Source organism: Procambarus clarkii, chromosome 9 (genome assembly GCF_040958095.1).
Source record: "Procambarus clarkii isolate CNS0578487 chromosome 9, FALCON_Pclarkii_2.0, whole genome shotgun sequence".
In the NCBI taxonomy this organism is placed as follows: domain Eukaryota; kingdom Metazoa; phylum Arthropoda; class Malacostraca; order Decapoda; family Cambaridae; genus Procambarus; species Procambarus clarkii.
In genome coordinates, this window is record NC_091158.1 from 12,936,679 (window position 1) to 12,964,030 (window position 27,352).

The 27,352-nt window shown below is 37.7% G+C and overlaps 1 protein-coding gene and 1 long non-coding RNA gene across 8 annotated transcripts in view; both read right to left on the reverse strand.

The window, feature by feature from the left end:
* Nucleotides 1–3,065: 3,065 nt before the first annotated feature.
* Nucleotides 3,066–11,592, reverse strand: LOC138362698 (uncharacterized). Of its 7 annotated transcripts, none has more exons than XR_011227900.1 (4): nt 10,829–10,845; nt 4,198–4,404; nt 3,644–3,697; nt 3,066–3,210 (listed from the first exon to the last, which is right to left on the reverse strand). It is a non-coding gene; the product is annotated as an uncharacterized lncRNA (long non-coding RNA). The 7 variants fall into 7 exon arrangements; XR_011227896.1 differs by lacking the exon at nt 10,829–10,845 and adding an exon at nt 10,509–10,525; XR_011227898.1 differs by lacking the exon at nt 10,829–10,845 and adding an exon at nt 7,228–7,245.
* A 7,341-nt stretch (nt 11,593–18,933) lies between these two features.
* LOC123766224 (uncharacterized) overlaps nt 18,934–27,352 on the reverse strand; it is a 193,089-nt gene continuing 184,670 nt past the window's right edge. The window contains 1 exon segment of the mRNA XM_045755233.2: nt 18,934–20,476. Within this exon segment, the coding sequence (XP_045611189.2) occupies nt 20,408–20,476 (69 nt within the window). The 3' untranslated portion in view covers nt 18,934–20,407.

Genomic DNA, 27,352 nt, shown 5'->3' on the forward strand with positions numbered 1-27,352 from the left:
ATAGCAGACGCCCAGTATACCAGAATATTGTGATAGAGTGTAGAGAGAATGTTAAGAGACTTGAAAAAACTGGGTATAAAGTAAGATTCATGTGGATCCCTTCACATGTGGGAATACTGTTGAATGAGGTAGTTGATGACATAGCGAAGAGAGCCACTGAAAAAACTCTTGTTGATGTTGTATGTCAGTTAACCTTGAAACAAATAAAAACTAGACTCAAGGTGATTCAGGAGGGTGAAGAAATGATAAAGAGAATGGCAATGGTGGACAGTAGTAACACACTTAAGAATTATTCAATAATAAATACAAATTCGTCCTTCACTTATGGTAAAGGAAAGTCTACTTGGAAGGATTCAATTTACATGAGATTACGATTAGGATATAAATATATCTGGCAATACGGTGTTGATGTCAGTGAAAAAGATAAGGAGTGTAAATTATGTAGTATGCCGTACGCCCACACCTTAGAACATTATGTATTAGAGTGTCACCTTATTGAAAAATATAGAAATAAGGAAATAAATAGTGTACCACATCAAATTGTTTGGATGTGTGATAATGGTATAATAGACAGTATACTTAGGAGCTACAAGAATTTTGCCCCAAGAATGTAACAATTATATGCTGTACTTGCTGTATGCAATGTTAAATGGGATTCTTGTACTGTTATATGTCTATTTGTACTCACTGAATTTGTGCGCCCCTTGAGGGACTTGAAGTAGAGGGGGGTAGAAATAGCCTAAGCTACTCTATCCCTTTGAGATGTATTTATTGCTTATCTCAATAAACATACTTGAACTTGAACTTGAACAATATTTCAGTATATATTATATAAGCATAGTATATATAATTCAGTATATACAATATATAATAAGAGTGTCAGACCACGAAGGAAGAATTGAAACAGGAATTTCCTTTAGTACTTTCTTATATTAATACATCTTCAGAGCGAACCATTCCTTCTGAAGATGTATTAATATACGAAAGTACTTAGAGCATTCTATTGTGGTTTTAATATTGAACAATTATACATATACGAAACAGACAAATCTGGTGTCGGAAATAGTAAAAATATTAGTGTGCGATGTGATCAATGTAAGGGGGATATTGGGTGTGCCTCGTATCCCCTACAACAACAAGAAGTTCGAGAGCGATGAGGCCGCCACTAACTAGCTTCAGGATGTCGTCGAATCTAAATCAACAATATACTACCGCCGCTACTTTCTCGGAAACGTAAGTACCTGCCGCTTTACTTCTCTCACCCTGCCAAGCCTGGCCTGGCCTGACCTGGCCTAACCAGACCTGACCTGGCCTAGCCTAGTCTGACCTGGCCTAGTCTGACCTGACCTAGCCTTACCTAGCCTAGTCTGACCTGGCCTAGTCTGACCTGACCTGGCCTAGCCTTACCCAACACTAATCACCACACATGACAGCCCAAACGAATCGCAAATAAGTACACGTAACAAGTCATATGCCCGGACACACTTTCACCTTGGGGACTGAGTGGTAACTATTGTATAGAAGAGCCGGCTCCCTGAGAGTGGTAAGAGGGCGTGATAAGAGGCTAATGTGTGGTCTTGAAGGAAGTCGATAAAGCAGACAATTTTCAAAAGGAAGGGCAGCATAACGAGCAGACAGGAATGGACAGACAGTCGGTTATCCCATAATGTGTAATACGCCGCACACAGCATGGGTGGAGTGGGGGGGGGGGTTGTAGCAGGGCACAGTATGGTGATGGTGCGGGTGAAGTACACACCCACTGAATTCCTGCCATCAATAATTGTTTTCATAACCATTAGAACAATGGCATCCCTCCAGCCACCATCCTTCCACTGACCCCCTCCTCTGGTCCTCCACCTCAGACAATAACCCCCCACACCCCCTCTCCCTTCCAGACATCAGCATGTCAAAATCAGTACCATAATGTGTTTAAACTATTTAAACTAAGTCATTGTGTATCTCAAGGTATCTTAATTCATTTGAAAGTGTACATGTGCATTCATTCATATACTCGCCTAATTGTGCTTGCTGGGGTTGAGCTCTGGCTCTTTAGTTCCACCTCTCAACCGTCAATCAACAGGTGTACAGAGGAAACAGAGTTAGTATAAATGGAATCAAGTCAGAGTGGGAAAATGTTGTAAGTGGAGTGCCTCAAGGCTCTGTCCTGGGACCTCTGTTGTTTATAATTTATATAAATGATTTAGATTCAGGTTCGAGTAGCAACATTTGCAAATTTGCCGACGATACGAAAATCGGTAGGGAAATTAATTCGGAGGAGGACTCACTATCACTTCAAGTTGATCTAGATAGGGTTTTGAAATGGTCAAAGGATTGGCAGATGCAGTTTAATGCTGATAAATGTAAAGTTCTGAGGTTAGGTAATGATGATAGAGTTACAAGATACGAGCTAGATGGTGTTGTGATTGCGAAGTCGGATTGCGAAAGGGATCTGGGAGTTATGATTAGTAAGAATTTAAAACAAAAGGATCAATGCATAAATGTTCGTAATAAGGCAAATCGGACACTTTGATTTATTAATCGCAGCGTTAGTAACAAGACACCTGGTGTGGTTCTCAAGCTATATCTTGCTCTAGTTAGGCCCCATTTAGATTATGCAGTTCAGTTTTGGTCGCCATATTATAGAATGGATATAAATTCACTTGAACGTGTCCAGCGTAGGATGACTAAGTTAATTCCCCAAATTAGAAATCTTTCATATGAAGAAAGATTAACAAAGCTTAAGTTGCATTCACTGGAAAGGCGAAGAGTTAGGGGTGACATGATAGAGGTTTACAAGTGCATGAATGGACATAACCGGGGGGATATTAGTAGGGTATTAAAAGTATCAACACAGGACAGAACACGAAACAATGGGTATAAATTGGATAAGTTTAGATTTAGGAAAGACTTGGGTAAATACTGGTTCAGTAACAGGGTTGTTGATTTGTGGAACCAATTGCCGCGTAACATTGTGGAGGTGGGGTCCCTCGATTGTTTCAAGCACGGGTTGGACAAGTATATGAGTGGGATTGGGTGGTTATAGAATAGGAGCTGCCTCGTATGGGCCAATAGGCCTTCTGCAGTTACCTTTGTTCTTATGTTCTTATGTTCTTATGCAAATCTATTCAGATTAACCTTTACTACAACTCACCTGATTCTGTTTAACTCTTCCAACTGACAGAGGGACTTCTGGACTTTCCAAACCACATTCTGGAAAACTATATAAATTTAAAACCAAGCTAAAGTAAACATTGAATATTTTTTTTTACTTTCAAGGGAAAAATACCATCACTTAGAACAAAACTTTTCCTGCCATTAACTTTGACTCATGATTACCCTTAACAGTGTTATACATTTATAGATTAAAGCGTATTTAACAAACATTTAATGTTAACTAAACAAGATTTATATTTCATTAAAATTATTAATAAAACACCCTCAACTATGCTGTTTAAGATCTAATGCCCCACATTGCAATTTTCACAATTTCAACATACCATTCTATTAAATACATTCCTGAAAGGACTAAACTTGCACATATTGTACCCACTAGCCTAAGCCTAGACTTCCATACCCTAATATTTAATAGGTTTTTAGCAATTAACTTCTACCCTCTAATTCCAATGTACACAACACTACTTACTGTAGATCTGCAAGTATTTTCCTGCAGCTCTTTGTTGCCAGGACCTTCCACAACCTGTCATGTGAACAGTAAATATTACTAAAAAGTTATATGCATAGCGATGTTATTTTGTTCATACCTGAACCACCAGTTTAACAGTTGCTGTTTTAAATGGCACACTAAGTATCTTTTTGTCCCATCTTAATTACAAACAAAGCTATAGTCATTTCAAGTCAACATCCTATACAAATTTTATTTTCCAACAACTTTAGTCATGAACATTTTTCTGGAACATTGCAAACAAACTTTAATTTAAGAACCATGTATAACATTTGAATAAAAGCAATACAAAACATATATACAATTTATTCTTTTGCAACCACTGCTTACTACTAGGACAAATTTATTCTGTTGAATTATGTACCAAGCTTTTTAGTCTGAAAATTCATAATTAACCCAACTATACTACCAAGACAATGTGATTTTACTAAATTTAGTAATTTTCTCCCCCCCCCCCTTTCCAACTGTTCAGTGTCAAAAGGGAGGGGGGGGTGTCCATTTACTGTACCACTTACATTTTAGTGTGGGCTTCATCCACTTAGCTGGAACATTTGTGCCAGCTGCTGGTAGGGGAGGCATACCATGTGCCAATTCAGGAAGCTTTCCACGTTCCTCACTGCATGTCAGCTCAGGACCTCACTACCATGTTGGGAGGCAGTTGAAGACTAACCAATCAACATCCCAGGCTGGAGAGCAGTGCCACCTCGGGGAGAATTTACCACCTGCAAAAAATTTAATACTCTTAACAATCTACAACATCTATCTCATCTTTACCTAGCCTCCAAACCTTACATTTGTCAGCATTAAACTGCATCTGGTAGTCTTAACCATTTCAAAACTATATAGGGCATCGGTATTTTTTATTTGCCAATTCGGCAACTATTGCAGTCTAAACCATAATCTTGCGAATAACCGAGGTCCAAGGAGAGCTTTTAGGCACTACTTACAACACTTCCTCCAACTTAACCCCATTTATACTAATTTCCTTTGGTATAGCCATGACCTAATCAACTTCAGTCAGCATTCCCAATGATCCGAGCCCCTATCAATTTTGCGCCACTATCAAAATCTCTGATGAAGTCAAGGTACACAAAATCACAAACCTTATCACCATTTCCTCAACTATGCAACCTAATCCATGAACATTTAGTAATAAAACTATGCGATTCATGTATCTAGTCATGTTTCTCAAAAAGTAGAGAAATGGCACTTGCCATGTTAGATTCTAGTAACTTTCTCACAATAGACTAAGCTAATTGGTCACTAACTTAAGCGTTAAAGTTAACTCAAACTTTTCCTTTAAAACTTGCTATATTAGGAACTTTCCACGACCGGCCTTTACCAGACATAATTAAATAGGGTAAAAACTGTATATTAAATGCAGTAAAACTACGGTAAATTCAATATGATAAACTTGCATTCTTTAAGCAAGTAGTAAGTGAACTAAACTAAATGTTAAGCACCTTGGCAAACCACTTCGTTCTATTCAATTTCTTTATTTAATCACTTTGTCCGGCTAGAATTTTTAGATTAGATTAAAGGAACACCCTCCCTGGTAACGGCTGAACTAGTTAACCAAATACAAATATTTAGGTAAAATACTTTCATAAAACCCGTCTACTTCCCCCACCAGTAGACTTGTTCAGCTAAAGGCATAATGTAATGTTCCACTTTAGTAAATAAACACTTAAAAAAACACTACCCCATCTGTGTAGTTACCGGTTACCTGACATTCTACGCTTAAAATAACCCATCTATTCCCCATAGTTGTTCGATATAACTTACCTCTCACCCGCTGGTCGAGTACACAGCAGTATATATCCTCCTCCATCACTCACCGCGTCGATACTATTTCACTCGTTCCGCAAATTGCCTCAAATCACCTGCGTTGTCCATAAACATAGAAGAGCAACTGACCGTAACACCCGTATAGAGATCATCATATAACGTGGGAACATTAGTAGTACTGCTGTCAAAACATAGATGGCGCCAGGACAAACGGTAATTCCTCCAGGAACATTCGGGTGGCCTCCATGGGCCTTTAGGGACGACCAGGAGGCCTTTTGGGCCTCCAGGGGGACCTCCACGCACCTCCACAGATATCCAGGGAGCCTCCCTCCCGGAGATATTGCATATCTCTTACCTAATTTGTATTATGAAATATGACATGATAGTGCGTTACAGACTTCAGTTAGGAAATAATTGGACTTGTAATGTGATTACTGATCCATCTGTATCCCAGTAATTTTACTATGTTAATTTTATGTAATTTATTCTTAAGCTTAATAACATTATTTAAATGTGCTAAATTTCCATTTATATATATATATATATATATATATATATATATATATATATATATATATATATATATATATATTTATATATATATATATATATATGTATATATATATATATATATATATATATATACATTTATATATATATATATATATATATATATATATATATATATATATATATATATATATATATATATATATATATATATATATATATGTCGTACCTAATAGCCAGAACTCACTTCTCAGCCTACTATGCAAGGCCCGATTTGCCTAATAAGCCAAGTTTTCATGAATTAATTGTTTTTCGACTACCTAACCTACCTAACCTAACCTAACCTAACTTTTTCGGCTACCTAACCTAACCTAACCTATAAAGATAGGTTAGGTTAGGTAGGGTTGGTTAGGTTCGGTCATATATCTACGTTAATTTTAACTAAAATAAAAAAAAATTAACCTTATACATAATGAAATGGGTAGCTTTATCATTTCATAAGAAAAAAATTAGAGAAAATATATTAATTCAGGAAAACTTGGCTTATTAGGCAAATCGGGCCTTGAATAGTAGGCCAAAAAGTGAGTTCTGGCTACTAGGTACGACATATATATATATATATATATATATATTATGTTTCCAAATTTCTGATGATATACAACATATTGTGGTTTATAATTAAGTTCTTATTAATAGTGATCCTGCATCAAAATTAACAATGTTCAAATTCGGTTTTGTATGTTAAAATTAACTACATTTTTATGTTAATTTCTTTCTGTAAATAATGATGATAAAGTGCAATAAAGGTATGATTGAGACAATGTTAAATCGTTAAATCCTAAATATATCTTGAGTCTTATACTTGAAATATTAAATGAACATATAGTGTGTAGTGTAGTGTTTCAATTATTATTAAGAGGGAAGGGTTGGGGGTAATGGTTCATATGTCCACATTCGAATGCCCCTCTTCCCAGGACTGGGGGTGCGGGAGTGTACAATAAACTATACCCACCTCCGGCAGCAGCTTGTCGAAGGCGGAAGTGGAGTCTAGGCCGTTTGTCATGAAAATTATAGTGTGATGGCTCTTATTTTTATTATGGGTACATAATAAGATTATGCCTTTATTCTTAATTTATATTACAATGCTGGTAAAATACACTTCTTGATGAGTATGGAGTACAAATGAACTCATTTTGTACCCTATACTCACAGGATGAGTATAGGGTACACAATAAACTACCACTCACATCATGGGTATGGGTTGCACAAGAAACTATCGGAGAGCAGAGTATGGAAAGCAAAGTAAACAAAGATTCACACGATGAGAAAGGGTTCCACAATGTCCTATGACTCACAGGATGAGTATGAGGTGCATAATAAATTACCATTCATAGGATGAGTATGGGTTTCACAATAAACTAAAGGTAACAGGATGAGCATGGGTTGCACAAACTATTGGTAACAGGATGGGTATGGGTTGCACAATAAATTACTGTGCTAGGATGAGTGTGAGTAGGATATATATATAAACATATTGTGGTTTATAATTAAGTTCTTAATAGTGATCCTATCCTGCATCATAATTTACATAATATATATATATATATATATATATATATATATATATATATATATATATATATATATATATATATATATATATATATATATATATATATATATATATATATATATATATATATATATATATAATTAGGAAGTAATGTTTATTTGGGTAAGTTGTCAGCTTATATGAACTAATAGCTAGTGTGGCTTGTATATGGGGTACATCCGGTGTCTTACCCTCGACGGTACCCTCCTTACCCTTATCCGCGGCGGTACCTTTATGGTCAGGAAGCCACGGATATTTACAATGGGGCTCGGTCAGTCAATATGATTCCTTTGACATCACTAAACTAACTCTTATGTATTCTGTTCTCGTATTGACAATTTGAATGACATCAAGAATATTTTGAATATCTTCTGATATAGATGGTGCTGTAGTTGATTGTTGTTCATGACAAGTCCAATGGGTCATTAGCATCGCTCAGATTAGTGGGAAGAAATTCTTGCTGCAACAATGTGTGTTCTCAGAGCTAACTAGGGTAACTAAAATACTTATTTCCTAAATAAATACTTTAATTGTAAATATTTGAAAATATATGGTATGTATCAGAATTTCTGACGATATAAAACATATTGTGGTTTATAATTAAGTTCTTAATAGTGATCCTATCCTGCATCATAATTTACATAATATCTACTTCTGTTTTGTGTATTAAAATGACTACTTTTTATGTTAATTTCTTTCTGTAAATGATGATGATGATGATAAAGATCAGTAAATGTAAGTAAGAACATAAGAATGAAGGTAACTGCAAAAGACTTATTGGCCCATACGAGGCAGCTCCTCGTATGGAGCTGCCTTTGATAAGTAATTACCAAAGAAGGCACCAAGCCGGGAAGGCTGTGTAGCACAATCAAATAAGTCAACTGCTCCTGAAGAGGACGGTATTACTTACAGTTTACTGAGATTAGTCTCACAAGTACCAGGTAATCCACTTTTAGTGTTGTACAGAATGAGTTTAAGTGAAGGAGTATTACCTGATGATTGGACAGTGTCATTGTTCCCATCCCCAAAGCACACTCAGATAATTATAGACCCATATCTCTACCATAATTTTGTCTATTAGCACAGTTTTCGGCGTGAATGCATTTTGGTTCTACAAGGTAGCCAACTCCATCAAAATATTAAATATGTACCCAACTCAATTAACGATTAATCAACCAATTACTCCATGGGATAACTTGGATCTAGCAGTTGATTTTGTAAATGCACCCAAGAAAGATAATGTACACTCTACATTATTAAAACAGTTAACACTGTGAAGCATCACTGAAAGTACTCAGAGTATGGGTAACGATGTGTATCAGTGCTATACCGACGGTTCTGTAGAAGAAGGTGGACGATGTACCGGATGTGCATGTAATATATTTGAACAATCTTCTCTCTTACATACATGAATGAAGCGCTATGCTAAACTGTGTAATTACTATTTGAGTACTGGAACACTTGATGATATATTGAACTTGTACCCTAGATTGACGATGTAACGTATCAATTATACAATGAATGTATGTGATGTAACTCTATAACCTGAGCTTGTGAAAGCACCTTAATCACCTTCAGTGATTAAGTGCTTAATTGCACACTAGTTTCTCTATCAGTTATCTCACCTTGTCAGAGTAAAAGAGACAAATATATGTGTATGTATGTGTTCAGAATTCAATTTCACCTTTGTAAATGCACGTTAATGACACTATGTAAAAGACACATCGAACACTTTATGTAGGGCATACGTAAATCTGTGTATTTATGTATTTACGTATGTAGCTTAGCCTAGCATTTTAAAAACACTACAATCACCTTATGTGGTTGATTGTTCAATAAATCCCTGAACTATATGTTTAACAAATCTCTAACCCTATCAATGGAGTTAGTTTAGTTCTTATATTATGCACCATATACCCATCTTGTGGGCGGTAGTGGAAAGGGTTAGAGTCCATGGCGGACTGAAGAAAATGTATATATGATGGTTAGCATTGTTAATGTGTGGCCACGTCTGTGGTAGAAAATAATACAAAAAAATCAAATAAAGGTATTATTGAAACTTTATACGAAAACATTAAATCCTAAATATATCTTTAATATTATACTTGAAATATGGTATACTTTGCTCTCTCCATCGTACTTCTGCACCTGCTGGCAAGTGGTTCGGTGCAGTGTGCAGGTGATGTTCATTACTGGGTGAGCTGGCAAGTGGTGCTCACCTGCCAGCTCACCCAACGAAAATTTGGTTTTTAATACACTTACACATTTATTGGGTCTTTCCTTCACCTTCATTCAAGCACTAGGGTATTACAGTAAGTGTTTTAATTATAATATTTATTAACGTTATTATTTTTAATTTTTATTATTATTAGTATTATTATTAACAGGAGAGGATCGAGTGTGTGTGTGTGGGGGGGGGGGGGGGGGAATAATGGTACACATGTCCACATCCCAATGCCCGCCCTTCCAGGACTGGGGGTGCGGGGGTGTACAATAAACTATACCCACATCCGGCGGCAGCTTGTCGAAGGCGGAAGTGTAGCCTAGAGAATTTGTCATGATAATTAGTGATGACTCTTATTTTGATTATGGGTCTGTAATCCAGTTAAGCTTTTATTCTTAATTTATATTACAATGCTGGTAAAATACACTTCTTGATGATGAGTATGGAGTACAAATGAACTCATTGTGTACCCAAGTTCAAGTTCAAGTATGTTTATTGAGATAAGCAATAAATAAATCTCAAAGGGATAGAGTAGCTTAGGCTATTTCAACCCCCCTCTAATTCAAGTCCCTCAAGGGGCGCACAAATACTGTGACTACAAATAGACAAATAACATTACAAGAATCCAAACAAGAATTGTGAACCCTATACTCACAGGATGAATATAGGGTACACAATAAACTACCACTCACATCATGGGTATGGGTTGCACAAGAAACTATCGCGCAGAGGATGAATATGGAGAGCAAAGTAAACAAAGATTCACACGATGAGAAAGGGTTGCGCAATGTCCTATGACTCACAGAATGAGTATTAGCTGCACAATAAACTACAGGTCACAGGATAAGTATGGGTTGCACAATAAATTACAGGTCACAGGATGGGTATGGGCTGCACAAACTACCGGTAACAGGATGAGTATGGGATGCACAATAAATTACGGGTCACAGGATGAGTATGGGTTGCACAAACTACTGGTAACAAGATGAGTATGGGATGCACAATAAATTACCGCACAGAGGATGAGTATAGGGTGCACAAACTGGTTGGGTAAATGGAAATGGTTGGGTACATTTCCTTTCACCTAATGCGACTATTCATGTGTCCGGACTTTCAATTCAGTTATATTTATGCCAAAGTATTAACATGCAGCTTATATTTATGTCTTTATGATGACATAGAAAACTTCGTTTATTACAATATCTAGATTAAATTAACATTGATCTTCGGAAGGTCATAGTTCCCATATCGGTAAGGAGAGCGTCGGCCATGAAGCCTTGTTTAAAGTATGAATATTTTTCCTCTCTAATAAGGTATAATCTCTGTGATGGATTCACAAAAACTATTTTATATCTGCCTTTCTGATAACATATACAAATATAATCTTTATTTGTGAATATTTGTTAATTAAGCAATATATCAGAGGGCGTGTAGGGTTCGGTGTTCAATGAACGAAAAGGACTGGATCACTGTGTACAGGAGGCTGATATGGCAGCAAACACTCTCCTGGCGACCATATTTCTTGGATAAGTCGCTCCACACAATTGTCGCTTGGACCGTCGACTTCCTATGGCGTCACCTCTCACATATTTACGTCTCATTTCGTTATGAAATTAGATTATTTCAGAGAAAAAATAGGTTTGATCATGTTCTACGTGTAGCACCAACATTATAGTAAGTAAATATACCATATTTCTTCATTACTTACGTAATGCTAATACGTTTTGGGTAGTTTTGGCCTGATTTGGGTGATTGGGGTAATTCTATGGACCGCAATTAGGAGATTGGGTACCAACTAGGTACAGAGCAAATTTAAAGCTCAGTGTAGGAAACTAAATAGATGAAGTTAGGTACTTTTTGGTTTTGCTTTTAAATAAGGCAAAAGTTTTACAGTTTTTCAATTCACTAGGGAGTGAGTTCCATAGACTAGGTCCCTTAATTTGCATAGAGTGTTTACACAGATTAAGTTTGACCCTGGGGATATCAAAGAGATATTTATTTCTGGTGTGGTGAAAATGGGTCCTATTACATCTGTCCAGGGAGAGTTTCAGAGCATGGTTTGCATTTAAGAACAGGGTTTTGTAAATGTAGTTGACACAAGAGAATGTGTGGAGGGAGTTAATATTTAGCAAGTTTAGGGATTTAAACAAGGGAGCTGAGTGTTGTCTGAAAGCTGAGTTAGTTATCATTCTGATAGCAGATTTTTGCTGTGTGATGATGGGCTTAAGGTGGTTTGCAGTGGTAGACCCCCATGCACAGATACCATAATTAAGATAGGGGTAGATTAGTGCACAATATAGTGAGAGGAGAGCAGAGTTAGGAACATAATAATTGATTTTGGAGAGTATACCAACTGTCTTAGCGACTTTCTTAGTTATGTGTTGAATGTGGGTGCTGAAGTTGAGTCTCTTGTCTAGGAATAGGCCAAGAAACTTGCCATCATTTTTATTACTGATGTTAATGTTGTCTATCTGTAGCTGAATTGCATTTGATGATTTGCTTCCAAATAAGATGTAGTAAGTCTTTTCGATGTTTAATGTTAGTTTGTTCGTTGACAGCCATAAGTGGACTTTTTTTAATTCATTATTCACAACATTATTTAGTGTATGTGGGTTGAGGTTTGAATAGATAAGGGTAGTATCGTCAGCAAACAATAGAGGTTTGAGAATATTAGAGACATTAGGCAGATCGTTTATATATATAAGAAATAGAAGAGGTCCTAAGATGCTGCACTCCAACGGTAATTGGTAGAGTGGAAGAAGTTGTATCATTGATGGTTACATATTGGTGTCTGTCACTAAGATAGGATCGGATGTAGTCAAGGGCAAGGCCTCGGATTCCATAATGCTGGAGTTTAAGTAAGAGGTAGTTGTGATTAACAGTATCAAAGGCTTTTCTTAGGTCAATGAAGAGTCCAATCGGAAACTCATTTTTGTCAAGGGCTGAGTAAATTATATCAAGGAGACTAATAAATGCATCGTTGGTACTCTTTTGGGAGCGGAAGCCAAACTGACAGGGGCTGAGTATGTCGAATTTTACGAGGTAGGAATAGAGCTGTTTGTAAATAATTTTTTCAAATATTTTTGATAGAATGGGTAGATTTTATATTGGTCTATAATTGTTTATGTCCGCCGGATTGCCTCCTTTATGGACTGGCGTTACTCTTGCTTTTTTGAGGATATCAGGGAAGGTGTGACACTCTATAGATTTGTTGAACAGTAGTGCTATGGGTGGGGCAAGGGCATGGGAGGCTCTCTTGTACACAATGGACAGAATTTCACTGGTGTTCCCTGCCTTGGTTTTTAGAGAGTGTATGATGGACACAACATCTGCCGGGCTGATTGGTGAAAGGAGAAGAGAGTTTGGATAGCTGCCTGAGAGATATGTGTTAATATGTGTCTGAGTCTGTGGGATTTTACTGGCAAGATTAGCACCAACCGATGAAAAGAAACTACTGTATTAAATTCATTTGCCATTTCTAAATCAGTTGACGGTATATCCCCATCCTTGTAGAGTTTTATTTGGTTATGTGAGTGTTGTTTAGTTCCTAGGATACTAGAGATAGTTTTCCAAGTGCTTTTCATGTTGCCTTTTGCTTCATTGAATCTATTCACATAATATGCAAGTTTTGCCTTTCTTATGATACTGGTAAGCATTGATGAGTACCTTTTAGCTACTTCCTTTGAAACTAGGCCAATCCTAACTTTCTTTTCATATTCATTTTTCTTGTTGATTGAGTTAAGAATGCCACTTGTGAGCCATGGATTGTTTAATCTTTTGTCAGTTACTTGCTTGGTAAGAAGGGGACAATGAAGGTTGTAGAGGCTTAGAGTTTTGGAGAGGAAGAGGTTAGCTAATGAATTTATATCATGGGTATTATTGAATTCAGAATCCCAGTTAATATTGTGAAGTGCCTCTGTAAGATTGTCTAAAGCTGATTCACTGTGTAGCCTAAATGAAAGTTTCTTGCTTTTTGGTGGTGTTATGTCCATGTTCGCTATGAGAAAGGTAGGATAGTGGTCAGTTGTTCTGTCGTAGATTATACCAGATACAAGGGGAGCTGTTATGTTTGTCCATATGTGGTCCAAGGTAGTGGCTGATGTTTGAGTGACTCGGGTAGGTTTGGTGATTGTGGGGATTAGCATACAGGAGTTCATGCTGTTAAGGAAATAGTCAACTTGAGAGCAATTTTGTTGACCCAGGTCAATATTAAAGTCTCCTCCCAGAATGATGTGGTTTTTGTTGAGATTGTTGTTTATAATAAGATTCCTTAGGTTGTCTGAGAAAGAAGCTATGTTAGTATTGGGAAATCTATAGATGGCTCCAATAGTCAAAGAAGATTTAAGGGATTTAATTGAAAACTGAGCAAAAGTATATTCACAGTAGTCATCTCTGTCACTAATAACACTGTTGCAGATAAATGTATCTCGGTAATATATAGCTGTGCCACTCCCTTTTTTATTAGGCCTACAGTTATGAATGGCTTTATAACCAGCTAAGTTGTAGAGTTGGGTATAGTCTTTATTTAGCCAAGTTTCTGTTAAAATAATGAACGATAGGTTAGTACCTATTGCTGTGAGTAATGCATTTAAATCGTGTTTAAACATTTACAAACATTAAACATTTGTGTTTATTAACGAATTTACGTAAAATAAACATTCTTCTGAGAGAGTTGATCTGTCGCTCAGTCTATGCGGGGGTCGGAGCTCGGCGATTATTAAAATACATGAATCTTCATTAGAACTTTAATTATGTCTATGATAAAGTGTTTAAAATGAGCCTTATATTCCTATCTTTCTTGAGGCATATAAAAAATTTACGATTATTTACAAATTTACGTGAAATAAGCATTGTTCTGAGAGAGAGTTGCTCCGTCGATCGATCTGTCCGGAGTCTGAGCTCGGCTATTATAAAAGTACACGTATCTTCGCTTTAAATTTAAATATGCCCATGGTAAGGTATTTAGAACGAAGCTTATATATATGTCTTTCTTGTGACATATAAAACTCTTACGTTTATTAAGGAATCTGCGTGAAATAGGCATGGTTCTGAGATGAATGCTGCGGTTTTCGAGTTTGACGAGTGATGAAAACTGCCACTTTTATACAACTACAAATATCTTCGGTTTTACTTAAAATATTTGTCTGGTAGAGGTTTTACATATAGATCGCGTTTCTGTCTTTCTTCTGACTAATAAATAATTTTGGTTTAATCAGTTATCAAGATGTTTTCAACAATATTCTTTCAGCGTTCGTCTTTTCCAACTTGGGCGACCCTTTTGGAAGCTCGATACTTGGGTTAACCCATCCTATATTTGGGTCTGTTTCCAACTGGGGTTCGAATAAGATACTGGAGATCTGTGGAGGTGCAACTGCACCCTGCGTGACGAGAGATGTTTCCCGTGTCCACAGTTGTTATTGTTACAGATTTAGCTACTCAGAACGAAGTGTCCATGTAGCACAGGCTATGGTGAGCCCGTAAGAGTCCACAGGCACGCATTTAATTAAGTCCCCCCTTTCGGTGCGCGCGCAGCGTGGACGGTTAGACACAACTCTTATAATTACGTTTTCTTCTCACAGAAAACTCGCCACTTTTGTGAAAAACTGTGGCTATATGTTGTATAGGATTGTAGACTGCAATTTTTGTGTATTTCAAAATTTTTAGGTGAATTCTGTATTAAGAAATCTGTAGTTTTAATGTTACGAGAGTAAAAGAATTGTCCATATTCTGAACATCAGCTTTATGTATAAACTGGTTGTTGAAGATCCTTGTGAGCATCAGTGTGACCAGTCTCTTGGATTAATGGTAAAACTCTTGAGTTATTCCTCGCTCGCTCAATGAAAATATTCCGTGATTGACAACTACAAATTAACACGGAGGGGGAAAGGGAAGGGAACTATCATCAAAAAATGGTATAAGTTTTGTTATACCAATTTCTGGTTGTCTGTCAGCTTTTTGGAGCCATTTTAAATTTAGACAACCTATCCTCCAAAACTGATGCTATATAACAACGACTGTTAAAGTCATATGTACAGAACTTTGACTGTGACACTCACAAAAAGTAAAAAGTTTTTGTTTTGCATTTTGGACTATTGTAAGCAATGTGTATTGGTTTTCTAAAGGACATTGAAAATCGCAATCTAATTTAACCTCTATTAATCCTAATACAAGCAGTGCTAGGCCTAATATATGCAATTCCAGGTTGTATATAGCACATATATTTCACTAGGCCTAGGATAAGTTAGGCTAGGTTTTTGTTTTTATTACGCACTGTACAAAGCTAATAGTACAAAACATTGATTTTAAGGGCACAACAGTGCTAATCCCTACGTATGGTCCATAGTCGCGGTATGTACTACAGTATCATATATGGAGGATACATTAAAATTCATGTTAGGATTTACAGTTCTTGGGTCTAAGCAGTTTTGTGTCTAGTAATAGTCCCAAGGATTGGGATATGACCAGAATCCTTCCACTAATTCAGTTCTCACTAGTAGGCTGTGTAGAGCCCGTCAACTCTGCGAGTGCCCTTGGGAAGTTCGGCTTTTGTGGACACTTTTCATCATATATGAGTGTTTCAGAGTTTAATAGACATGTTAGGTTATGATATGTTACATTGTCCTGTATACAAACAGCACAGCACCCCATGGGCATGTATTCAATTAGCACAGCACCCCCATGGGCATGCATACAATTAGCAGTGCTCAATGGGCATGTATACAATTAACACAGCACCCCAATGGACATGCATACAATTATCAAAGTGCCCCATGGATATGTATACAATTAGCACAGCACCCCCATGGGCATGCATACAATTAGCAGTGCTCAATGGGCATGTATACAATTAACACAGCACCCCAATGGACATGCATACAATTATCAAAGTGCCCCATGGATATGTATACAATTAGCACATCACCCCCATGGACATGTATACACTAAGCACATTGCCCCGTGGACATGCATACAATTAGCACAGCACCCCATGGACATGCATACAATTAGCACAGTACCCCTTAGACATCTATACAATTAGTAGTGTCCCATGGCCATGTATACAATTAGCACAGCATCCCATGGACATCTTGAGGTTATCTTGATATGATTTTGGGTCTTAGTGTCCCACCCATAGCCCGGTCCTCGACCAGGCCTCCTTTTTGTTACACACCCCCAGGAAGCAGCTCGTAGCAGCTGTCTAACTCCCAGATACCTATTTTCCTGCTAGGTAACAGGGGCATTAGGGTGAAAGAAACTCTGCCCATTTGCACAGCACCCCATGGCCATGCATACAATTAGCACATCGCCCCAAGGATATGTATACAATTAGGGTGGTATACAATTTGTATACATTATAATTGTATACTTTTATAATGAATACTATTATAATGTATACAATTATACATTACAATTGTATACAATTAGTATACATGCCCCCATGGACATTGTATACAATTAGCACAGCACCCACACAGAAGCTCACTGTTCTGTGGCCCACCATGTGCAAAGTTCCAAAACCCACCAAACTCACCATTCCTTGGCCCACCACGTGAAACATTCCAAAATCCACCAAGTTTACTGTTCCGTGGCCCACCACGTGCAACGTTCCAAGATCAACCAAGCTTACTGTTCTGGGGCCCACCACATGCAACGTTCAAAGATCCACCAAGCTCGCTATTTTGTGGCCCAACTCCAAGATTCACCAAGCTCTTCTTCTTGATAGTAGGTGCGGTTTGCATGAAGGGTTTGTCCTCCCGATGACTGCACCAGTACAGATGTTAGGAGATGCATTTATGTTGAGGAGGATAAGTTTCAAAAGGGCTTGTAGCGTTGTGCTGTAGATAGAGGAGCGGCGACTAAAACGGAGGTGTATGTTAGAGTGAGACTTGCTGCACCGTAGGGTGGTATGTTGTGTTTAATCAGCTGATCTATGGTGTTGCAACGAGGCATTTGTTTTCTGTTTAACTGTTGATGGCGCCAGGTATAAATGTGGCACGGGTCAGATGTGATCCAATTTGTTGGTCGACTGGAGATATTTAGCCAGTGCTTTGACTATTTGGTATTTTTCCTATAACGAGTGGTCACCTCCTCCTAATATATGCTCGATGGTAAAGGGTATTTTAAGTGCAATAAATACTTGTTTGAAATTTACTCTGGCACTATGATATCGGAAGCAGTGAAGGAGATAGTGTTCGATTATGAAAAATATTATTATAAATACACATTCTACTTGTTAATATTACCAATTAAATTTGCGACAATTTGAGCCATGAAATACGACGACTGGATCACTGTGTACAGGAGGCTGTTATGGCAGCAAACACTCTCCAGGCGACCATATATCTTGGATAAGTCGCTCCACATAATTGTCGCTTGGACCGTCGACTTCCTATGGCGTCACCTCTCACATATTTACGTCTCATTTCGTTATGAAATTAGATTATTTCAGAGTAAAAATAGGTTTGATCATGTTCTACGTGTAGCACCAACATTATAGTAAGTAAATATACCATATTTCTTCATTACTTACGTAATGCTAGGACAATTTGTGTAGTTTTGGGCCGATTTGGGTAATTCTATGGACCCCTTGGTCTTTTTCCTATCACTGTAACTGGGGGGGTGAGAAACAGCTCTGGCGAAGTTAACGTGTGTAACTCACAGGTACTTAATGGGGCGCTGCCCTGCTCCTTGACCAAACTGTATTGTCCTTCTTATGGTTGTGCATCTCCTTATTGAATTACCCGATTTTCAGGATGTGTCTTATTTCCTGACTGTCCCTCAATAGAATCCAGTATCTTTGATATTGCTTACCTAATGAGCTCTTTTTCTCATTGTCATCCTTAGTGCTATTTAGTGCCTCTTGAATCTCCTGTGACAGTGATGATGCTACATAGTCTCCTCAGCTTGATGCCTTCGTTTGATAATTACTTACTTTGCGGTTGTTTGTTAGGCATTTTACACTTTTACATGCAGCAGTGCATGTAAATTTTGATTTTCACAGTAATACTGCTGAGCATGATGCACCATTCTCACCAATATACAGATATGTACAACTTACTATGTGGGTTTCCATCTCGTGCCTTAAAATAAAGAGGATTCAAAATAAGGTAAATTAAGCAAAGTTTTGGGAGTAGTTTAATGTGCAAAATTGCACCAGATTTTTACAACTATATCTGTACACACAGGCTACACCATGTTAACATGGCCTGTATTGATTGGACCTTCACAATCCAAACAAGCATTAATTTTAATAATCAAATAAATTTTTATATATAAAAAACAAAAGCAATGTACTGTAGAGGTAATCAAAATAGAAAAATTAATTTCTAAACTGTACAATAAATCCCCTCAATTTTATTTTAAGCAAATGCTTAAATGCGTGTTACTAGTTTCCAAGAACACTAATTTGTGACAATTATTCTATATAGCAATACTCATTGACAAAGTATTATCCAACTAATTATTAATATTGCCTATAAATCTTCTTTTCACAAATGCTTAATAACAATTGTATTTTCCAAAAAGAAGATTTTATACAAAATTAAGATGAAAAACATCTATGAAACATTATCTAGCATATGAATTGCGATTTTAAGAAAACTGAAATATCAGTAGATTATAGTACGGTACTGTACTACAAAAAATTCATCCACCAGAGTTAATGTTATAGATATAGCAGTATATATGAATTCCTAAGAAATCTAGATATTACTGCAGTAAAAATACTTTGCTATAAAATGTATTTTTAAACTATATAGTATACTGTACACTGAGAACATCTAATATACAAGAAAAATAATCAAGTTTTGGTGCAAAGGAAAATGCTCCATTTTAAATTCTCGACTAATAGTATTAACTCTGGAGGAGTATGGTTTCAAATACTGCAAATATTCTCTAACAAAGAGAAATATGATGTCCATATGACTTTGTATCAACAGTCTTGTGAACAAAGTCTTCAGTGATTTCCATCTGTGCTAGAGTACAATAATGGCACAATAAAGTACAACATTTGCTTCGTAAGGCACAACCAAATTTCATGCAGAGCACCAGTTTCATACTCTGCATCACTCTTATTCTGAGGGGAAACTATAAATACCTATAAATTACACAAAAGTAACTGACTGAAGCAAAAGTTAGTATTAAGCTATAACTTTGTTATTACACCATAATATTAAAAAGACAGTACAAGAAGAAGGTGTTGAAGGCCGAGACTGGTGTATATTACACTAAAGCCCATACTGGTAACCATTGCAACATTCATATTGAACACCTGAGTATATTAACCAGCATTGTTGCAAGCTTTCTAGTACACTTCAGATTTGTAAGTACAACCAGAGAAGCCAAAAACAATTATGACTGCTCAGATCTAAACCTCAAGCAACAGCACAGTCATTGGGCTTGTTATTGCAAATATTTACAGCTGTAATATTGATGGAAGCATTTTTACACTATTGCTGGGTATCAGCACTTGACAAAGTATATAAAAACAATGTTATTCTCTAAAATGAGACATCACAAACATAAGTGGGGCAAGGAGAAGACAGGAAAACTTAATTATACATGAAATGCGTGGCCTAAATGTGAGCATGGACTAAGGTTCCTCTGCGTGTGTAGCACCATTCCCACTTCCTTTGATTCCATTCATCTCCATATCGTATGTCTGAAAAGCAAGAATAAAGTGATAAGTCTTGCAGAAACCTGTTTGTTTTATACCAATATATTTTGCTACGAGTTAAAACATTTTATTCACAAAGTTCCTCTCTATTAATTAACATTAATACTGTATACAGAGGAACCATGGTTAATGAATTTAATCCGTTCTGGCACCGAGCTCGTCATGTGAAACGCTCATCTTGCGAAACAAATTTCCCCATTTAAAATAATGGAAATACAATTAATTCGTTCCACCTCTGAAAAACATCAATATGAAATTTTATAATGTAATTATAATACATATAATTATTATAAATGTTTTGTTTTACTGTTTTCAATTGTACTTTACCTTATGAACAGTCGTTGCTGGCTTGAGGGAGACGATGGGGAGGTGGAGAGGAGGAGAGGGGTTACAGTGTGAAAAAGAGAATCCACCTCCGAGTCAGACGGGCTCTCTCTCTTTTTGTGAATTGTGGGGTTGTGGGGGGGGGGGGGGATGGAGGAAGTAGGGAGGGTGCGAGATGGGGGGGGGGGGTGGAGTGGAGGTAGCGGGGAGGGTGACCAGCTCTGCCAAACTTCTCACTACTGCTCTCCTGCACACACTGACACCTGCCCACCTATCCACCCACTTTGCCACCCGCCCCTCCACCATCCATCCATCCAGTCCTCCCTCCACCATCCATCCATCCATCCATCCCCCCTCCACCATCCATCTATCTAGTCCCTCTCCACCATCCATCCAGCCCCCAGGACCTCCACCATCCAGCCCCCCCCTCCACCATCCATCCATCCAGCCCTCCTCCACCATCCATCCATCCAGTTCCCCTCCACCAGCCATCCATCCAGTCCCCCCTCCACCATCCATCCATCCATCCATCCCCCCTCCACCATCCATCCAGCCCCCAGGACCTCCACCATCCAGCCCCCCCCCCCTCTGCCATCCATCCATCCAGCCCCCCCTCCACCATCCATCCATCCAGCCCTCCTCCACCATCCATCCATCCCCCCTCCACCATCCATCTATCTAGTCCCTCTCCACCATCCATCCAGCCCCAGGACCTCCACCATCCATCCAGCCCCCCCTCCACCATCCATCCATCCATCCAGTTCCCCTCCACCATCCATCCATGCAGCCCCCCTCCATCATCCATCAATCCAGTCCCCCTCCACCATCTATCCATCCAGCCCCTCTTTACCAGCCATCTATCCAGCCCTCCTCCAGCATCCAGTCCTCCCTCCACCATCCAGCCCCCCCGTCCATCATCCATCCATCCAGTTCCCCTCCACCATTCATCCATCCAGTTCCCCTCCACCATTCATCCATCCAGTCCCCCTCTGCCATCCATCCATCCAGTCCCCCTCTGCCATCCATCCATCCAGTCCCCCTCTGCCATCCATCCATCCAGTCCCCCTCCACCATCCATCCATCCAGTCCCCCCTCCACCTTCCTCTTGACAACACTATCTTTAGCAAACAGCTTCTTTCTTTGGTGACATCGCGGGTCACAAATTGTAGTCATAAAACCACAAAAAACAAAGAAAAGCACAATTAAATGCAAAGGGCTGCTTATCCTGCGCGATAAAATAACACTGTCGTCGGAGGTGTCCAAGAATTTGTGAGACTGGGCGGGAATTCTAGGAAGCACCATGTAGTTTTCTTGTTGACCAAACGGAAGCTCGTCAATCGAGACGAATTTTCTGTGAGTGGTTCGCTCGTTACTCGAAATACTCGTAAATGGGGCTGCTCATCACCTGAGGTTCCTCTGTAATACTGTCAACATTGTCTTTCTTAACACCCCCTTCAGTCATCCTCATAAAAGACCTCATGCCACCATATTGATGTTTAATCTTTAATATAACTGAACTTTCTACCATAAAATACAGTATCTATTGAAAACAAATGTTGAATGTAATGAAACTTCCTTTACTGATGGGTATCAGGAGCTCCCAGCAACATGTCTAGGCTTGGTTACACTAGAACATATGCATTAAACCTTTCGAGATCAATGCGCATTTACTGCTGATCCAAAATTAAGAAAAGTCTACCATGAAGGAAGGCCCCCCCAAAAAAATGAAAAAGAAAAAAAGAAATAAAACAATGCAAGAATAAAATTAAGATTTCCCTGTCTTGTTTGACAGAATTTATTCCCCTGCAACAATGATAACATCTTTTTTCTATTTTTTTATTTATATATACAAGAGTTTTTACATTCTTGTAAAGCCACTAGCATGCATAGTGGCAGGTCCACTACTAGCATGCATAGGGCAGGTCCTTAATCCTAATTTTCCCAAGAATATGGCCCGCCAAATTGTTTAACAACCAGGTACCCATTCACTGCTGGGTGAACAGAGACTACAGTTAAGGATTGGCCCCAGTCAATCTTCCCCAGCCAGGATACAAACCCAGGCCAAAGCGCTCATGAAACACAGGGCGAGTGTGTTACCACTGCACCATGGGGGACAGTGTTCTTGCGTATGAACTCTTGCATGTGATTCGGGGCAGGAATGGGGAGCTACTTGGTTCTCACCAGAAAAAGTGCATTTCGTTATAATCAAAAGACTCCAACCCTGGAGGAGCACTGTCCTGCCCCAGATTGCAGAGATTTCTCACCAACAGAGGCCAGGAAAATGAATGACTAAAAATCGAAGAACAATGACATGAATTCCCTCATACGAGTCAGCCCTGAGAACTCTCTACCAGACCAGGGGGATGGAAACTCCTCCATTTACCTATTTAGGAAAGTCTATTTGCACATCACCAGACAATAAAAGTAACATGTGTATCTATGGCACTTTTTGTGGGAAATGAAAATTGTACTGAAGCCTTACAAAGAACTCCACAAATGGTCAGAAGACTGGCAAATACTTTTTAATATAGAAAAATGCAAGACCTTGCATGTGGGGTACAACAATCCATGTCACAACACTCAAGTTAATAACATTTCCTAGCAGCAGATTGATGAAGGAAAGGACCTTGGAGTCAGAATTAATCATTCACTGAAAGTTACATAAGTGGGAGCTGCAGTTAAAAAAAACTAAAAATAATTAAACACTGGGAATAATCAAGTGAACCTTTGACTAAGGAAAATTAGGTAGTTATTCAAATGTATAAATCTCTGGTGCACCCCCACTTGGATTATTGTATCTAAGAATGGAGACCTCATCCTCAGAAAGACAGACGCTTTGAAGAATGTTCATCATCAGGTAACAAAAATTATTCCAAAACTTAGTCGCCACATACTAGGAATGGTTAAGGGTCACAAGGCTAACAACACTGTTAACCAGACATGACAGGGTGGATCTCATTGAAACTTTTAAAATACTGAACTGAACTTAAAATACTAGGATATTGATCCAGACAACTTCTTCAAAAAGTCAGATGTTGTACAAGGAGCACAATGTAGGATAGGAAACAAGATATGCTTTTCCACCCATACAGTTATAAACCCATAGAGTCCACCTACCCACTACAGCTGTAGATGCCAAAACACTACTGAATTTTAAAATCCAGCTTGAAAAAAATCACCAGGACAAATGGGGGGGGGACCTTTGACAAGCTGCTGGCTTTCTGTCCTCGTCGAGGCCACTAGTTAGTGGCCCCTCAGGTAAATTCAGATAAAATATAAAGTTGTAAGGAACTGGCCCTATGTAGTGTATACAGACACAATCTCAGGCCTGGATGATTATAACCACAAAAGAATGTAAAAACAATTCAGTGTTAATGTTCTACTTTTGAAAGTAAGTTGCACCAATGTAGCAGTTCATCTGTACAGGAGAGTAGGGATCCCCCCTTGTAGGAGGGAACTACCGGTTACTTGTATAGAGAGCATACACTAAGAAACTTTTAAACTGAAAAATACATTTTGTTTAACACTTCTACATGAAAAACAATATTACAGTAAATACAAAACTAGATAAAAGCTTGTGAATTTTGAAAGGGAATATTACAAAAACAGTTTAAAATCTCTGAAGACTGGACCATCTTTGCCCGCCTCTGCATTCCAATAGTGTGTAAACACACTATTGGAATGAGGAAGAGCATCTATGGTGGAAGGATGGAGTGAATCGTGGGAATGTTGTCACATGTCTTGGGTTTAAGCTAACTTTTGTCGATTAGTAAATTTTGTCACTAATTGTATTTGGAGCTTCTGAGATTAGTTTTGATGTTAGCTGTACGTTACTCTTTCCATTCTTATGGTTTAGGTCACTTTGATATTTGCAAATTGACTAAGAAGAAGTAGATTCACAGCAAGTTATTTTTTATATTTTAATAATTATTTAATTATTTTATTTATTTATTTATATATGTACAAGAAAGTACATTGGGTTGTAAGAGTACATAATATTGGTATTCTTACATTCTTGTAAAGCCACTTACACGCACAGCGTTTCGGGCAGAACATTTAAAACAAGTGGTTATTATTATTATTATTAAGTCAAAAGGTTACTGATACTGATTCTTAACCATCTTGTATTTGTATTAAGAATGGGCAAGATCTCATACCCTTACACTGTGGCCCTGGAAAGCCTCCCATTTTAGTCCTGATGTTTAATAATAGACTACACATACAAGATTGATGTGAGGTATCAAGGAATACATTCCCATGTAGTTAAGAATTTGATGTATATTTTACTATATTTGAAAGTTCAAGTTCCTAAATTTCATCCAGATAGAAAACTCGCTATTTAAAAAAGCTGTAACCACTTAGAATGACAGCTGTCATTTATCTGTTGAAAAGAAAACAATTTAAGGTATAATTTAACAAAATTTAAATATGGGAACAAAATAGATTTCAAAAACCCTAATTGATCTAACAGATATACCTTATGTGCTGGAGATCAAGATGCAAGACTTTCATCAAGACTGAATAGGAAGGAGATCATTCTTCAAAAAGCGGTCTTTGGTGTAGGGGAGAAAATAACAAGGAAACTGAAAAAAGTCAAACAATTCCCTAAATAACAACTCCCAATACCATCAGAAGTAAAGTATTTTATGAACATATACCCAAGTTTCAAGCAAATATTCTGAATCATGTGACAGGCAAATGTTGTTGAAGAGACCAATGAAGTTGACTTTGTAATTAAGAAGAACTGTTTGAAGAAAACTAAACATCAGCAAATTACTGGCACAGAGCATCACTGTCAAATATAAATGAAGGGAATCAGAGACTGATTTGCACATTAAGGTTGTACATTTCAAACATACTAGGTTGAAAATAGAAAGTTACACTGTGAGAGCTTGATGCTATCACAAAACTGGAAAGTATCGTATGAGTATCTGGAAGTGAATAAGACTAGAGCTCAAAGTTTAGTAAGAGGAAGTGTAAGTGCTCGAGTATGAAAACAGCAATATAAAAGCTTCCCAATTCATATTAAAAAAAAAAAAAAAAAAAGAGAGAAGCACAAGCTATAAAACCACGTGTTAAGAAGCTTGTGTTATTTGGCAAATTTTTTTTTTTTTGCTTAAAATACACAGAAAAATCGTGCCAAGTTTTGTTTTACTCGGTTATAAAATAGATAATTTTTTAGCCACAAATAACTAAAAATCTTTAACAGGTGAATACACATTGTTCACCTAAGGTTAGTCTCTGGGGTACAATCTTTCCCAGTCGCCTTCCCTCCCACCATCGCACGAGGGAGGTGTCAATCAAAATATGAAAGGGCTTGAGCTGGGGACCTCTTGATGTTGGCTAAGGTGCTGCCATTTGCAGGTGATTGGCAAAAGCAGCCAGGTGAGAAATTAGTGGTGGAAACAGTAATACCTGGTGGTCCCTGCTATGCCAGGTAGGGCTTGGAAACACTTTGTGGTCCTGCCATGCTGGGCTGAACTCTCCTCCAGTGTCCCCTCCAAGCACTAGTATAACTTGACAAGAACATTTTGAAAAGTTTCCAGTTGCATTAGCGTGAAATGTATTGCTGCCCTGACTTTGACGAACCTGCCCAATGGCACTTTCAGTGAGCTAACCTTATGCAGCATCCAAGTGTCATGCTCAGATAGCAGTGTTTCATATTCAGAACTTCATTTTGCTGGTGCCAATCTGGTGCCAATAACCTTGTTATAACACCAGAGAAAATTTGTTAATGTATCAATCATCTAATTGAAGGTCACTTTGGTCTGTCCCATCTGCACTGTACATAATATTTTCTGAATACTTCATTCTTGTACATTGAAGTAAAATGTTTCACATTAACATTCAACTGCTTGCAAAATTCTTCAGTGCATTTATTACAATGAATCTGTTCACTAAGCACAAAGAAATTATTTTGCATGCACAAATATGTATTTAGCATGTTAAATTTATCTGGAATATGTTTAATAGCCAGTTATATTTTCTACATAAATTTTACAAATCACAGTTTAGATCTGCGTCAAGATTCTCATGTTAATAAACAATCCTTACCATTTCCAAATTTTCTTCATATTTTAATCCTACAATATATTTTTGAAACATACTAAGCAGATACATCAGAATACTTATCAGACTGTATTTCTTACAATACAGGAAGAAGGCAGCTACAGTTCTCCATGAGAAAGACAAACTAATGCAAATCTCTTCAGAAAATAATGGAAACCCAAAAGTATAATACTTTACATACCCTGTTTAGTATTTAGATATTTAGACATGAAAACATGAATGTTAGATGTGACAAATGCATTTTTTTTCCATTTCAATTCTAGAAATTATGAGGCATAAAGATTCAATTTGTAAATTCTGTTATTTTGGTTTCCACCGTGAAGAGTATTTTCAGTTATGAGTTAAATTTCATCCCAGGAGATAATTCTACTATGGGATAGTTGCTTCAATTTGGTCAGCAAACAATGGTGAACATACACATGCTCTTAAGAATTATAATTAACTATTTTACACTAATATTCAGATACT